General features: G+C 37.5%; 1 protein-coding gene across 1 annotated transcript in view; it reads left to right on the forward strand.

Moving 5' to 3' along the window:
* The first annotated feature begins 10,503 nt into the window (after positions 1 to 10,503).
* EML4 (echinoderm microtubule associated protein like 4) overlaps positions 10,504 to 17,479 on the forward strand; it is a 127,217-nt gene continuing 120,241 nt past the window's right edge. The window contains exon 1 of the mRNA XM_026072371.1: positions 10,504 to 10,594. Within this exon, the coding sequence (XP_025928156.1) occupies positions 10,570 to 10,594 (25 nt within the window). The 5' untranslated portion in view covers positions 10,504 to 10,569. The remainder of the gene's footprint in view (positions 10,595 to 17,479) is intronic.

Consider the following 17,479-nt stretch of genomic DNA (forward strand, 5'->3'; position numbering starts at 1 on the left):
GGACTTTTATTTTTAAAAACTTGAGCTTATTGGAAGCGAAAAAATAAAACTGCGATTCTCTGTTGCTTAAGGTGTTGGAGGTATAGATTTACACCATCAGGAATACTTATAATAAAGAAAAAATCTTCAGTTTTGAGTCAAAAGCAATTTGACAAATCTAGATGAATAGTCACTCTCCTAAAACTAATCCATCATCAAATATCACAGGAAAAGAGAGCTCTTTTGCCTTGCAGCCTGATTTGTCTTTAAAATTAATGGAAGAAGTTGTGTTATTATTATTACTATTATTATCCCCCCCCGCATTGGTGGGAGTACTGGTGAATATGGAAAGCGCTCCTCCATTTTTCTTGTTGCCTGTAGCTCATTTTGCTGCAGTTGAATGTGGAATTGGGCAGTGAATTGTATCTGCTGCAAGGCATGGCAAGTGCACCTCTGCCTGCTGTTGCAGAAAGAAAGTGCAATGGTGGTGGCAAGAATGGCGAAGACATTGCGACTTAAGAGTCGAGATAAGATACAATGAAGTCTTTAAGTTCCTAGCAGAAATCAGTAACTTCAGTTCATGTCTATAGAGGATAGGTAACATTTAAGCAGATCTGTTGATCCTTGGGTATATATGCCCCTGTGTATAACCACTGCTTTTCAGTTATAAAGGTGTTTAAAACATCTTGTTCTGTCAATCTTAAAAATCAAATTAATCCTTTTTGTAGGGCGTAATTAGTGTTTTAATAATTATTAATAATCTAATAATTACTTTGCAACTGCATTAGTTTGAGAAACACTTATTTGAACTTTAACTTAATTTCTCTTGTGGTATTAGGCATAGGCACAAAAAAATTTTGGTACAAACATGATCCTGATCTCTGTCTTGGTATTAGATGGAGCTGGTGAGACTCGGCATGGACAGAGCAGTTCACCTGTGTGATATTAATGGTGGCATTGGGATCTAAAGTTTGTAATTTTTTAGCGTGTTTCTTTGTAAGAAATTCCAGATGAACAAGCTTTATCAGGTTGTCTGTGGAGATGCATCATTTCTTAAGACAGAAGTGTAGTTAAAAAGGCATTGTTAGATCAGTGGGTACTTAAGTTCTTACTGATAACATTGCGTTCATGCAAAATAGAGGTGGTCTTATCAAAGAACAATTCTGATGTGAAAATACATATATAGCTTGCATATGTGATAGTGTAGAGCATGTTATCAAATAATGATGTTAGGTTTTGCTCTTTCACTCTATTTTGATGTTTTCTTCCCCCAATACAAAGAACAGTGTGCATAAATATTGTACCCTGTCAATTCTGTAAGTTTAAAGCTCAGAAAAGTAGTGATTTTGAGAAAGATCATTGTTAGAAGCTTTTATTGTGGTCTTCCAAAAATATCCTAGCATCTTCAGAGAATACTGAGCCTTAAATTCATGATTCTGATTATGTATGATCCTATTTTTTGAGCATGTGATTTGATTTTTTTTTTTTTTTTGTAGCTCATGTTTCTTTCACTTGTAGATATGTTTTTTTTTTAATTCAAATTTTGCCTAATTTTATTGGATTTTATGTTTTCAGCAGGTATAAGACAGTGGATAATAACTAAAGCAGTTGAGCTCTAGAAGCATTACAGTTGTAATAGCTTGTCAAGAAGCAAATTGGTGATGAGGTTAATAAGAATTAAGAGCCTGATGTTTTGTGAGCTGCTCAAACAAAGTAAAAGTTTGCATGTTGTTTGGAAGCTGTGATCTGTAACTTTTTTGTTATGCAATGCTTTAGTTTGCAGCTCTTGTCATCTGAGATTTTTGCCTAATGCAATTCCGTAATGCAGGAATGCTTATGGCCTTCCTTTGCATGGATGCAACAGATCTGGAGCCAGTATCCAATCCCTAACTGCTTTCCATTTTACATTCTCAGTGAATAGCTTGGTACGACAGGAAGAACCACTGTCTTCTATGTGGGAGGGCCAAAAATCTGATATGGTAAAATCTCCCCCCTCTCTGTGAATTGCGTCAAGAGATATCCAGAAGGTGTCAGGAGAAAATGGAGAACATAGCTGAAATTAAAATGGAATAATTAGAATAGTGGAATAATGGAATAACTTAATTCCATTATAATGGAATAATTAATTTTAATTCTAAATAGGATAAATAGGATAAATAATAAAATTAAGACTGAAGCTGAAAATTAAAGGCAATTTAAGAAATAGTCACAAACTTCAAACTTGGGGACAGTTGGTCCCCAAGAGTCATCTGATTAGATAGTTCAGTTGCTCTTACCATTAAGCACAAGAAAATTGTAGAAGTTTCCATTACTTTCCCGAATGTTTTTTTGCTTGCAGATTTAAATTACTGAGTGTAGTTTCAGGTGCTATGTGTGTATACCTATTGTGTGACTGTATAAATAAAATTCAGGCTGCAAATAGTATTTTGTAGCATCCCCCCCATCTCTGCGCTCCCTTGCTTGGCTGCTGTGTTTTATTATTTCCCCCAGGTGCGGGCAGGTGCTTATAACAATTTGCTGGCAGGGGACCAGCAGCTTTCTTCTTTGCTGGAGAGATTTGGTGACATCATGTGGGGGCTTGCTCTGGAAACTGGGAAATTCCACTGCAATCTGTTGCAGTTAGTGGTTGGTTTATTTTTAATTTTTTTAAAGTAATCACAAACATCTGTAATGTCTTTTTTTTCCTGTGATCCAGTTGCATTAAAGTTGTGATGGCTATAATTAGCTTTACCATTTTTAGTTGCAGCTGGGTATTTAGAGGAAAAAAAAAAGATTTTCGCTATGTGTGACTTGAAAGTTGGATGGTGAGTCTCTGAAGATACTTGTTTAACCATCTGAAGCTTTATAAAATTAATACCTATTGTAACTGCAGTGGTAATTAGTCTGTCTAATAAGCATATACATCTCCTGCTTGCTTACTGGGGGTTTATTTGAATGTTCCCTTGGTGTAGCTTTGGGTTGGAGGAGAGAGAGAGCCTTTTCCTAAAAATAAATAAATAAAGGCAGATGCGCATTTGTGCATTGCATCGGTTTTCAGCACTCTTAAAATAAGTGTTGTGCAAGAACACGTCTCCGTCAGCTGTTCTCCAGAGTTTCTTGCCGAGTTTAACCAATTCAAACAAAACAAGAACAAACCTGCACGCATCCATGCACGCAGAGAGTTCCTTTGAAGAGAGCTGCATTCACCATTCAGGTTTTGGGGGGGTCTCTTAAAGGGGGAAAATGAAGCCAAAAAGAAAATGAGAAAGGGTTTAGAAGCTCCAGTGTACAGATCTGTAGCAGTGAAGTGCTTTTGCCCTGGCTTGATCGGAGCAGGAGTTCTAGGATTGGCTCAGACCAGTACGGGCTCTTTCTTTATAAATCTAAATATCTGACCAGTACAACCTCTTTTTCCTCAAAATGCTTTTTGACTTATTTGCCCTTTTTTTTCCCYCCCCCCCCCCCTTTTTCCACTGTTGACACCTTAAGGAGAAGATGAGAATTAGCTCTTCTGTATTGTATTGCTTTAAATTCAGGAGTATCTGCACTTCAGGTGCAGATTAAATTACACTGAAGAAAGGAAAGAATTGGTTGTAAACATTATCAAATGGTGCAAATATCAGGTGACTTTAAGTGCCTCAGAGGAAAACAAGTTTGTTTGCCGTTTTTACTATATGAAAAATTAGTGGTTTGTTTATGTGACAAAGCTAACAGGAAGAAAAAGCAGTCTTAGCTTTAACCAAAAAAAAAAAATTTTTTTTTTTGAATTTGCTTGCTTCAGGGTGAGCTTTGATCTAATCAAGCAAATGCTCTCTGGAAAGTTTGTTAGATGTCCATGTACCTCCTTTGGTTTCTTCGTTCCCCAGGGAAGAGATGTGGCGAATGGATGTGTTTAGGTGCATGTGTAATGTGAAAAGGGTTTTTTTGCTTTGAACAGTAGAATCATGCATGTGTATTTGGGCAGACTTGGAGTCCTGGAGAGCACAGGTTTATTGTACTGCTTGCCTTGGAAATAAGGCAGTCTGCCTGCTTGTTTCAGGGCAGGGCAGAAAGGGCAACGAACGGCACCAGAGAGGGGAGATGGCTCCGTGATGCTGAAGTAATTCCTCAGCTTGTCATTTAGGCAAGTGAAAACTTCTGGAAAAGTGTCTGTGCAATGTGTTCAGGGTTTACTTTTTTCTGTTGAACTGACTGCTGTCTTTGTTCATATTTTGTTCAATGCTGAAGTGCAGGTTCTGATACCTTTTCATTCCGCTGACGGTGGAGCAGCATGGGCCACTTGTGGTGAGACAGCTTGTGAGCCTTTAGATGTACTTTGCAGTTGTAGCAGGACTGACTGGGAGCCGTGCATCTTCTTCCGTCTGTGTACTAGAGCCTGGATCTCTTGATTGCTGCTGCTGGAGATTCGGCAATAAAGGCCTCTTTCCTCAAAGTACTGCATTACCGCATGTATCTTCTTGACCAAAGTTGACCGAAGGAACTGCCAGTATGAAATATCTTGAATGGCATCCATAGAGGTGCTTAAAAATAACCACACATTCATCTTTTCTGTTTTGCTTTAGTTGTAGAATAATATTTTTGTTCTCTGCTTTGGTGAGTTTTGTGTTTTGCTTGAATATGGTTTATATTTAATAAGAACATAAATGGAGTTCCCAGTAGGCTAAGTAGCTATTGACCGAAACGTTTAAAGCTTAGTTTGGAGATGTAAGATTAAAGTATAACTGTCAGCTCTGATGACCGAGACATTTATTTTCTGCACTATTTTTCACAGTGAATTTTGAGGTGTAAACTAAAAATAATGGTATCATTAAGAAGAATAAGCAATGAAATTTAATTCATTTCTGCTGAGATAGTCACTTAAACACGCAAATGTACATATGCTGCTTCCAAGCTAGTATTTTCCTTCTGAGGTATCTGTTCTCTCAGCTGGGCTTTGCTCAGTGTGGTATATCACCATTCCTCTCCTGTGCTCCTGTTTTTTTCTTTTAAAACCCATATGGGTGAGCTGTAAACCTAACCTGTAAACTTTCCAGGACTAGGACTACTCTCCTTTTCACTTGTCTGTCTGGTGGTTAATGCAATTCAACTGTGATCTTCACCTGGCATTTCTTGGTACGACAGTAACGGAAATAACAATGAATATTAATATCTGAACTCCTCTTACTTGAGTGACTGGTCTGTTTGAAATACATTTATAAATATATGTTGTGGTATAGGATTACATTAAAAAGCATCTGTGGAGAGTAGTGATAGTAGCTTTTTTTTTTCCCCCCTATGTTAAACAAAATTTTCTCACATTAATTCTGGTTAGCTATAGGACTTTAAATCTTTATTTTTGTTTTGAAAGATACTTTTATTTTTTTCCTATTCTATGTTTTGGGGGGTTTTGTTTGTTTTGTTTTTTACATCATATGAAGGAGGAGGGTTTTTTTCTTTTTTGGCCAATATAAGAACTTTAAAATAAGTTATTTATTGGAATCCAGTTGTACTTAGCTCACCTTTCCAGATGGGTAAGTTGTATGCTGTGCTTTAACAAGTTCCTCCAGCTTTGAATGCCTGCTTTTTATGTGCAGTAAATACAGAGAGGGCTGATGGGCTTTGCTAAATTTGCTAAACTTGTATTGTAACAATCTTAGTTTTTTATACTTAGACATGTCAGTTATGATTTAAAAACATCAATTAACATCTTCCTCTTTCCCCCCCTTTGCTTATTTAAAGCTAGAAAAGATTAGGTCTGATTCGAAAGTGTTTTGAAAATGTTTATAATAGACAAAGGAAACTAAGCCATGAATGTTTGTCTTTACTGATGTAGGCAATATGTGGTTCTGTTGTGAACACTGAGGCTGCTAATAGTTGCCCAACTGCGTTTTTCACAAATAGTTTTGGTAATACGTAAGAGCTTTTCTAGATATTGTCCTAAGTAATATGCAAGAATTCACCGAAAGCAGTAACTCTGAGCTGATCACTAATGCCAGGCATCACGCAGGTAAGCCCAGTGAATTTGTGGCAGAAGTAAATGATTAACTGCTGCTGTGATATTGAAGTTTGTTTTGTTTTTTTAAGAGGATTTAATTCCCTTCCTCCTACCTCTTCACAGAGAAGTGTGTCATCAAGAATTTAACTTCAGGAGCAAAGAAACTTGAATAGTTAAATATAGATCATCAAAGTTTAAGTAACATCCAGTCTCAGAACGGATGTGTATGTATAAAGAAAAAAGGGAAGCAGAAAGGCATAGTACACCAAGGTTGAGTCATCAGAGATTCTTCGGAAAAAGGGATTCAGCCCTAGCAAAACCAGAAACCCCCCCCCCCCCAATAAAATACTTCAGGCAAGTGTATGAGAAAGAAATCAGAAGGGTGATGGTAGGTCTGTGAAGCAGATGGTTTACTTTGCAATGTGTCACCTTACCAAAAATAGGAAATAAGTGAAATAGTTTCTTCTCTAACAGATAGTTAAAGGAAAAAAAAACTACCCTTTTTTTCTGTCAGCCTTTACAATAGATGGGAGTAGTCCAGTTCTTTTCTTCTGCTAATAAGAATGAATCACTTTTAGGACTTAAGGTGTTAAATAAAAAGGTGCTCAAGCTTGTGCATTAAAGCACAGCCAATTGTCTTGACCAGTTGAGTAGGCCCAAGTGTTCTAATAGAATTTAAGAAGGAAAGAGTTGCTATGTTGCAAAAATGTGTATTTTTCTATTAGTGTGAGTAAAGTGGTGAAATTACCAAAAATAGTATAAAAATAGTCAGTTATTTAATTTGGTGAAGACTAGGCAAGCTTATCAAGGAATGTAGAGTAACCTGATGAAATAGCAAGAGTGAGCACCAAGGAGACAAGAAAATCACACTGGAATGAGAGGAGTTACCGTGGTTTAATTACTACCTTAATTTTTGAAGGAGGTGGGTAGGGCAAACATGAGCTCAAAATAGGACCTTGCTGTAGATCCTGAATCCAGACCTGGGCAACCAATTTTTAAGTACATGTAAGAAAATAGATCCCTTTGTCTTAACGCTCTTTCTTTTAAGGGATCAAAAAAAGGGGGGGGGGTGCATGAAATGATGGAAAGGTAGAACATCTCTTGTAAGCAATGAATGTTCAGTGAAACTAAATCCGAAGAAAAGGAAATACTGTTTTTGCTCCCCACCCCTACTTTTTTCCCCTGTCCTTGTTCTCACAGAATTAAAGTTTATATTGAAAAATGCATCTTCTTAAGAAGTTGCTTAAGCCAAGAAGTCTCATGAGAACTGAGATGATTTAGACATTTACATGAGTAGCAAGTAGGAGGCGTTACAGTAAATAATCCATTTTTAGAAAATTGTTAGAATCCTCATGCTTTTGGGCATAAGCATGTTTTCAGAGGATTTTTGATTGCTTGCCTTTAAGGAGAAAGCTCTTTGAGTGTGTTATTAAGGTAAATGGAGAAGCAAATAACATCCACTTTAGAAACATTGTATAGGCTAGATGAACAAGTAGTCCAACCAGACTGGCAGTTTTTGTCTCAGTAGAAATCCTACTGCATGGAAAGTGCAGTCGGGCTGGTAAATTGGCTCAGAGCTGGTGAGCGCTTTGTGTGTGTCAGGCTCTCCTGAGATGGAAGAACATTCCCTTGTTGTGTCATTCATTTACTTCTTAAAAAAAACAAAACAACCCCCCCCCCCCCAAAAAAAAAAAAACACCTACTTTGAATGCTTGTATTTGCATGTTGCTCCACTTTTTTGCACAGGAAAATCATTAGGAAAGAGACTTAGCTTAAGAACATACTGAGTACCTTTTATCTCCCACTTTTAGGAAGTTTATATTAGGCTGTGTAGCACTGATGAGATGTTATGGACTCTTATCTCCATGAATATAAACTGATTTAAACGGGAATTGCTTTGGCTGCATCCTTAGCTCTAGCTGCCTTAGTTCAGTTTCCTCTACAAACAACATAGTGACTGCTGCAACCTCATTGCCTCTAGCTGCCTAATTCTGGCTACTTTGCAGCAGCTCCTTTTACCAAGGAAAAGACTTATTAGGAGTTGAGACTGCCTGTAGTACATAAGTTTGCATTTCAGATATGCAAATAAAAATCTGAGGGCTGAGCAAAGAGTGGTGCAACAGTCAAGCCTGAAGTTGTCAAATACAACTCTTGACCTCTTTCTTCTTTTATTAAAGAGAAAAATAAAGTTAGTTGGGCTGGGCATGCTATGTCTTTTTGGCACTCCTTGAGAATTTTGAGATCTGTTGTAGAAAGAAGTTTCAAAATGTGATGTAGGAATTGTGGGCTGAATTTATAGGATGTGGGTATTTGGCAAATTAGGCTGGAGACCCACGTAATCTGGTGCAGAAAGAGGCTGGTGGCCATCTCTCCTGTTCTGGTACAGCAGCACCATAGTTCATGATCGTTAAATAACCTTTTCTTTTGATGGTCAGGTTAAATCCTAACCAGTTGCCATTAACGGCCATCAAATGGAACAAAATATTTTTTTTAGACAGGCTTTAAACTGTATAATGCACTTAAGTATTCTCACTCACTATATGTGTTGCAGAGCTCCTCTGCAAAGCTGTTTACGTGCCTATTGAATTTATACTGGGTTTGTTACGTTTTTAGCCAGGTCTGTGAGTGCAAATGCTTGATTTGTGAATTGCTTATTATAGGTTTTTCTACTTCTACATATCTATATCTGTACGTCATCAATATAAACTACTTTCATGGGCATGAGTAGGCCTGATGTCGAATATTATCTAAATACATATTTTTGAGGATTGGGAAAGTGCTTAAAATTTTAAATAATTTTTTTGCCTAGGGGGAAAAAAACTTACCACTGTTTGCTTTGAATTATGAGACTTAATCATTTTGTGGGTGTTTTCTGTATGTAAAGATAGGGAATGTATCTATGCAAGCAGTAAATGTATTTCAAGTTTTCTTCAGATCTGTGCTGTCGATGAGATCTAGCAGTATGTAATTTTCCTGTTAGATGCTTTAAAAGTATTTTTAAATACAGTAAGTGCTGGTGAACAGCATCTTACCAAAATATTTTTGTCTTGTGAATATTGTTTTGTAATGTTTGATATTGTTGTATATCCTGAAGTGCGGTAAAGCTCAAATACAGTTGTATATCCTGAAGTGTAGTTAGTTAAATATACTGAAGCAGTATAGGTAACAATTCATATATTGGTCAAAGGCAAAAATAAAACAATTATATTCTTTTCATCATTACCTCTCTTGATAAAACAGTATTAAGTTTACAGTAACTGAAGGGGGAAAACACAGTTGAATTAAAAGAAACTGTTGTTTTAAAAAATGGTACAGAAAAGCTCTTGGTATCCAAAGATACTTTCCATACACCTGCTGACCTTCAGTATGAGAACATGCTGTTGTCTGTCTAGTCCGGTATCTTGTATAACTTGATAACTTTGTATATCTTGTATAATCTTGATAACTTTAGGCATCGTCACATGAATGCAAGAAAGGTGCAAAACCTTCATGGCAGTCAAATGTGGGATTATGTTCCTCCTTATCCTTATCAGAAGTTGCTCTAAATCCTTAAGAAGGGTGCTTTATATCTTTTCTGAAAGCTTTTTTTTAATCATGTCTGGTGTCTTTTCTCAAAACTGGCTTTGTGTTGTTTTTTTTTTGGTTTGTTTTTGTTAGCAATAGTAATGTAAATGCATCTATTGCATTCCTGAAGAGAACCGGTAGACTTTATAGGAGTAGTTGCATCTTTTGACTTTGTATTTATATTAAATATGTTTTACTTAATATAGATACAACATTGCTTATAATTATGAAGCATGATTCTATTCTGTTTTTAAGGAGAATATTAATAGAGGTTATGTAATCCTTTTTAAGAAATATGAAAATGTTTCAAAATATACCGTATGTATGTTAGAGTTCCCAATATCAAGAAGAAAATTCTCAGTGAATGTTTTTTCTCCTTTTCTTAAAACTTTTTTGAAGGCAACTTTTTAATGATTTTGGTAAAGGAAAATTTTGTTTTACTTTGTCAGAGTCACAGAAGTTCATTTTGATTGTAAGGAATGTTAAAAATTAGGTGTAACGGAGAAGAGTGTGAACCTCTGGGGAGTTTATTGCTTTCTTGTGAATATTTTTGTTCACATTTACTTGTGGCCAGTTGGAAGGGAGTAAGCACTTTGCATCCTGCTAAGTGTGGAAGGTTTTAGATGTATATTGCTTGGTGTTGATAACTTTTTTTTTTTTTTTTAAACAGTAGTTATGACTGACGCATCCTGGTGTAGTTTACTCTTCTCGCGAGCGACCTTGAATGCAAGCCTGTGCAGTAATTGGCAATTGCTGGAACAAAAGATAGTTCTGTCTAAGATCTGTTTGAATTCAGGAAGCTGTGTTTGCCAAAGTAAAATTGTGGTGACGCAGCTACGTCAGTTTTCAGCAGCCACACCTCTGCGAAGCAGTTTCAAGTTTTCAGTTTTAACCTTTGTTCGTAGCTCTATTCCTTTTCCAGCGAAGCATCGGAGGCGGTTTTCTTCCTTCTCTTGCAATGGAGCTGTTCTAAAGCAGTGCAGAGCTTCGAGAGCAGAAGAAACAGCAAGCACTTTTGAGGCTGGCAGGCTTTGGTAGTTTTGTGATAAGGCAGCTGGGGAGCAGGAGGATCGATGGGTTCTGTTCCCAATCACTGTGGTAAGAACAACTGTCAATATTGATAAGTAATGAATGGTATTGATGTTAGGTTACTCTTTTGTAGAATGAGATTTCATAATTAACTTTACTCGATACTCCAAAAAACAATGTAGAATACTGTTACTGGACTTCAATTGCCTTTGATAATGAAGGGATAGTGGATGAAACTAAATAGGTATGTCTGCTGCTGTAGTACAGTTTTCAGTGTGGCTCTGGGGAGTTGCAGTAAAATTTGTCTTTTGTATTGGTGTTTAATGCAAGAATAGCTTTTTAATAAGCCATATAACTTCATAATTTCACAATGAAGATTTGTATTTCTGTAATTATGAGTATATGAGAATCCCTTCAAATTAATGGTTTTGGGCCAGCAATTACAATTCTGGTGAAGCATATTTTATTATTAATGTGTTGAGCTTTTGAGTTGAGTTAGCCTCTTGGCTACCAACTCAGTTTGTGTATATTGACCTCTGTTTCTGTGCTGTATGCCAGTGAGTGCAGGACTGGCTCTTTGATTAGTATAACTTCTCCCCATTCTCAAACTGAAATTGAGCAAGTAATTACAATTTAGATATTATAATTGCTTATGGGGAAAATCAGTTATTTCCTGCGTATTGAGAGCAAGTCCTAAAAACCTGTCATTTCAAAAGTGGATCCATGCATTTCTGCCTGGAGCCATCCATATTTATTATGTGCATGCACACACACGTGGTTTATAATTATCAAATACCAAAGTTTTGTAGTGGAACTTCTCAAACTTGCCCCTCAGATGCAAATATTGATTTGTGCCAAGCCCATGCTAAGTACATTAAGCATTTTTTAAAAATGTTTGCTGAATGTAGGATAAACTTGAACAAATTCTGATGTTATGTATTAGATATTATAGAGCTTCAGCTGGCCCCAGTGTTGCAGTGAGAAGCTCTGTTGTGGCTAAGGACTGTAATCAAGGGACTAGATCTTGGAGAGTGTTCAGTGCATTGCATGTGGCTGGAGAGAAGTATTAACAATGTTAGGGGTTAAACCCTTGTTTACAATAAAAGTAAATAAGGCAAGCACAGTTTAACAAATGATTTGTGAAGGACTGATATAGTAGGATCTGGAGCTTTTTTTAGGTTGTTAGTAGCTGTGTTCAGCTATGCCGCTTTTTCATAATGCCCCCAAATTACTGGACAGCTGCGGAAGACCCTCTTGAAAGGCAGTTAGTGATCATACTCTGCAGTGAGTTGCCTTTAAACATGGCACCGTATTGAGTGCAATGGGGTGTTCACCAGCACAGTGCGCTGTTGGTGAGCCACAATGGGTATGCAAAATTCCTCACTTAGGAACACAGGCATGCTTTCTGTAACTTGCCAGGAATGCCATGTTTTTTCTTGTGTCCCTGCTTTCTGACTTGATTTCTTCCAAAGCCACTCAACACTGCTCTTTCATAAGCCCCTAGGAGGAGCTGATGAAGGATGCTAGCATATTCTGTATCTTGAGGGACTGCATTTTAGCTTACACTGGACATGGAGTTGGAAAATGAGCTTGCAAGTTCAGATTTTGTGTGTGTGTGCGCGCATGCAATGCTGTGCAACTAACTCAATATTCACCAGGTTCAGAAAGGATTTTGTAGGGTTTTTTTGTGACTGGTCACCAAGGTATTTAGTCTGTTGTTTCATTTAAAAAAAATAAAATTATTTCCTCACTAAATGCATTCGTAGTCACTGATACACATTCACTTGCCTTGTGCGCTGCAAGTATAGCCATATTGTGCTCTGTGGTCAGAGTTCACATCTGTCCAGAAGATTATCAATATCTGCAGTGAGAATAGCTTTTCAGCTTACTTGAAATAAATGTTTTACATGATAGCTGCAAGACATGTGAGATGAGATCCAGACACTCAGAGTGTTTTCTCCCAAATGATAAACAAAAGAAAACTCTGCATGCTTCAAAGGAAGCTTGGGGAGCGTACTTCCACCGGGAATCATGATAGAGTTGCTCAAGTGTTTGATGTTTATCAAAAGTTTCCTTGCAAAAGAAGTTTGAAGTTTTCTCTCTCTAAAATGATCAAAAGTGCAGTCCTCAAATAAAAACAGAATAAAACATGCATGCTGGGAAAAAGGCAGTAAAAAAGGTGGTGTATAACAGCTGGTATGGATGAAAAACCTCTTAGTTTAGCTTCCAGGAGATTGACTGACTATTGCTTTCCCCTCGGGTCACAAAGTAAGTGGTAAATGCTAAGGTGATGTGAAAATGGGATGGTAAAAGAAAGACTTGGAAAAAACATGAAATACAATCTAATTTAAGAACACTTTAATTGAGCATTGGTTTTCTGGCTGCATTTAGATAGAAATGATAACCTTTGCTTAATGTGTGACAGCCTCTGCGAAGGATTAGGATATGATGTGTTTTTTTGCTTAGTTAGGAAATATGTAAAATTAAGAGCGTTGATAATTGAGTACTTAAAGAATCATCTCTGCACAGAATAAATTTAACTTGTAGACAGATTTACGTGATATTCACAGTCCATAAATCATTCTTGCATTGCCTCCCTGCAAGACTATTGGCAGTCTTGCATGTTACTCAAAATATGCCTGTTTTCAATTAGCACAAGGAAAATTTTCTATTCATGGAAAGAGCGTCCATGTCTAATACCTGCCCCGAGAATTAAACACCAAAATAGATTTACATGAAGCTCATCAAAGTTTACTCACATAATTGGTGATAAGTGCTGTGGTTTAAAGAGAGGAGGATGATACGATTTAACAGAACTGGCTTTTACACCTTCCTCATCCTGAGGTTCAGTGTTGTGATCCATTGTCAAATTGATCCTAAGAAGTGGAGAAGTGTAGCAAAATGACTTTTAGGCTTGGAAAGCATGGAAGATTTAAAAAAGAAAAAAAAAAAGCCATCTATGCAAGTATGGTATATACTGGAGTTTATTACTGGTACAGAATACTTTAATGTACTGGCATAATGGCAAGGCGAGATGGTGGCTCCTTTGTAACTTATTGTTCTTTCCTGAGGGCAACTGAGAGCTTTTTAGTTTAGTTTTCTCTGTACAGCACGTAGCCATCCTTGCTTTTTGGTAGTGACTCTGCCCATGTAATTGCACTTTGGTTAAAAAAATGTTGTTTGGAACTTGTAAATACAGGTTACGGCTCAGGTCATTCTGTGCTTTCACAGCACTACTTGTATAGCTAGTTCTACTTTTCCTTGTATTGAGGCTTGCTTTTTTTTTTTTTTTTTTTTAAATTGAAGGGCTTCCTTTAACGGGGTGTTACAAGTTCTGCCCTTATAGATTACAGACTTTACAAAAGCCACTAAGTTGGTTTGCTTTATTGTTTTTGTTTTTTTTTTTTTTTAATTGAAGAAAATGCAAGGAACTTTGCCAACTTTTGTAAAAAGCTTTTCTTTTTCCTTATGGGAAGTTAAAATAAACAGCTTCAGCATACAATGTGTATGACTTTTTCTTTTGGAAACTGAGTTTGTACAAATTGGCATCATTATAAATGAATAATGTGCTATTAACACGATAAATTCTTAATCCCTTTTTGAAGGCAGAATGGACAATCTTCATTTGTTTTGAGGTTGCCAAAGTAAATATCAGTTAAGTCTTGTGGCTGGGATGTAGCTGGAACAATATACCTGATGTTTAAATAAATCTTTTCTGCACTGCCTGATCAAGGATGAAGAGCTACTTTTAGGATGTTTTGCTATTAGCAAGCAGATTTGCAAAGGAACTGAATTAATCTGTGCAACTCTTTGCTAGTTTCCCCACTAAAAGAGGCATTTTACTTTAGCCGTTACTTCCTGATGTTTAAAACTAATGATGATGTGACACAATTTCCCCCCCGCCCCTGGACCATCTCGTCAGCCTGTGCAAGCAGAGTGCAGGCTGCTTGAGAGCATTCGTGTGCTTGTGTATAAATGTGCAGGAGTCTGTTTTGTGAACACAGGCTCAGCAATGACTGCTGCTTCTAGAATGTGAATGTTTCCATAAAGTGATATTACCACATTTGTTTAAATTAAAATCCTGTTTTTCTTTGTTCAGATGGCCATGGAGAACCTAAGTGCCTAATAATTTAAGTAGTTACCTTTTTATTGTAGTCAAAAGTGTGTCATTTCGAAATGCACATGCACCTGAGAGATGTCTTCTGGGACAAGTGATACTTAAGCCTGTTGATCAGACATACAAAGGATTTCATGCTAAAGGAATACTTCATATAGATAGGTACTCTATACTTGGAATTATTAACATATTTGTTAATATTGCATACAGTTCTGCATTTATGAAACTTTAGAGATCTTCACTAAGTTCTATGACTCTTCAAGAAGCTGTGTGTATATGTGGCTATGTCTGTGGGGGGCTCAGTAGAAAACTGGACTTCCCTTAGAAGACTTGGACAGTTCTGAAGTGCCTATAGTTTATCATGACCCTTGAAATTCCCAACAGAAAGATATATTTTGGCAGATAACTGTTGAGGGAGCTTTGTCATCTTGCATTACACCTCTCAGGATGCAAAATAGCCTTTACTAAACTTAAATGCCTTGGCTTTGAGATTTCTGCTGAAAATGGAATGGAATACTTAGATGAGCAAAATCTTTTCATCGTATTTTAAGCTGGAAGGTAAGGATGGGAGAAGAGGAAGAAAACCATGACCATGAGAAGCTCTACAGCTGACTTTGTATAGGACATGAATAAAGAAGTAGCAAGTTAATGCATATTACGTACCATATCTGGATTTTCTTTCTCTTTCTTTCTCTCTCTCTCTCTTTTTTTTTCCTTCTTCCAGAGTGTCAGTTTTCCAAAGTCAGAAGTAGGCTGATGCCCAGATGTTATGAATTCAGGTACTAGCTGGGTGGGCTTCTGTACTGTGGGACTTCTGAAAAATTTATTGTGCTTTACTTCAATGATAAAAATTGGAGAGCTGGGATAAGAGTATTTACTACTTAACTAAAGAGTATTTATTACTTAACTACAGATTCTGTGCTTTAACCACAAAACTGCGGTTCCCTTTTACAAGCACTTTTAACCACCTTACTATTGCCCATCCCACATATACACCTTCCATTTTGAGAAATGGACTTCCAAAAAAGCAAAAGTTTGTGCCAGGAATAGGAAAGGAAGATTTTAAATTGAGACTTTATTTTTTTGAGCTTGCTTCATTAATACTGTGAACAGTCACCATCGAATTTAAGTAAATGGTGCCATTCAGTGCACTCCAAATTGTCGTAGTGTCAGGGGTCAGGCTTCTGCTTCGATTTACTAGTAATGGTGTTAAATAGAGTTGTGGCTGACAACTGAGAACAGTCTTGCTTATTTTGGAGTTGACGGGAGCTTTGTCCTTGATTTCTGAGGAGGAGAGAGATTAGACTTGCAGTATAAATTGAACTGTTTTGGTAATAAATGTGCATAAAGCTAGAATTGTGTGCGTCCTAGACATCTTAGTACTTTGATGCTATCAGAATTATTTTATAAAAGTACTTTTCTGAGGGACTTGCAGCATATTACAGCAGCCCTAAATTAAAAGTGCTTAGGGTGAGTGTGATTTTGAAATGTTACACTGAAATATAAAATGTAGGCAAAACTAATAGAGTGCTTCAGATTGCTTTTGAGGAACAGAAGATGCTCTTTAAAAGGCTTTATTTATTTATTTATGCCTTCCAGGGAGTGATTTTTGAATTTAAATACCCTGTCCCCTCAGATTGCTTGGATAGAGCTCATGAGCATGAGGAGGAGAGATGTTTCATGTGTGAAGAAGTGCTCTGTTTAGCACAGTCAAAGGCTGATATGTTTCAAATAACATAAAGCAAGACAACTGTTCCTCGGCTCCTCATTACTGAGGAGTTATATATTTTAAAAAAAAGGGGGGTTTCTTCCAGGTCTGACTGATAAGATCTGTTGTTTACATAATTTGTGAAAAGGAAATAGTCTTAATGGTTTTCATGGATCATTGGTTTATGGGCTTGGTTCCAGAAAACCTTCTAGCAGAGAATAATGTAGTTAATATGGTGACACTAACCAAGTGAAACAGAGTAGATGCTCAGCAAGTTTGATAACAGGATGTAGATTCTTCTGTTAATGTTGATACTTTCTCTTAAGTCCAGTGATGGTAGGCTTCCTGCCTTTATCTGAGTTTCCTGGGTGGCACATGAGAGCTTCCTTTGAATTTTGAAGCGGTGGAGCTCCCTTGGCTGGCAGGACCTAAGGATCTCTGCATCTGCTGGGCTCCAGGCTGGAAGGCAGGGGATCCTCGGCAAGGCTTCTGGATTCTGAAGCACTGCTTTTCAAAACTAATTTCCTCAACTATGCCTCTGAGCCATCTTTAGTTCTGAGAGAGGCAATGTTTTCTAGAGGACTGAATGTACTGGAACTGGGCTCCTGCTGGCTTCCTCAGAGCTAGAAACAGTCAGAGCCAAGATGCAGCAGTCTTGGCTCTGAATCCCATATAATAGTGTGTCCTCTCACTGTCCTCTGTCATCTTCCCCAGCCTGCTTGCAGCACGGATGAGTTCGGATAAATTTTTTGCAGAATGACAGAACAGTTGAGGCTGGAAAGGACCCCTGGAGATCATGTGGTCCAACCCTCCCTGCTCAAAGCAGGATCAGCTAGAGCAGGCTACCCAGGACCATGTAGTCAGGTTTTGACTATCTCCAAGGATGGAGAGAGCACAACCTCACTGGGCAACCTGTTCCAGTGTTTGAGCACCCTCTGGGTAGAAAAGTTTTTTTCTTATGTTTAAGTGCAATTTCTTGTATTTCAGTTTGTGCCCATTTGCCTCTTGTTCTGTCACTGGGCACCTCTGAGAAGAGTCTGGCTCCATCTTCTTTCCCCCCTCCTATCAAGTATTTATACACATAGATAAGATCCCTCCCCACACACACCTGTCTCTTCTCCAGGCTGAA

Source organism: Apteryx rowi, unplaced genomic scaffold (genome assembly GCF_003343035.1).
Source record: "Apteryx rowi isolate R43461 unplaced genomic scaffold, aptRow1 scaffold_34, whole genome shotgun sequence".
Taxonomy (NCBI): domain Eukaryota; kingdom Metazoa; phylum Chordata; class Aves; order Apterygiformes; family Apterygidae; genus Apteryx; species Apteryx rowi.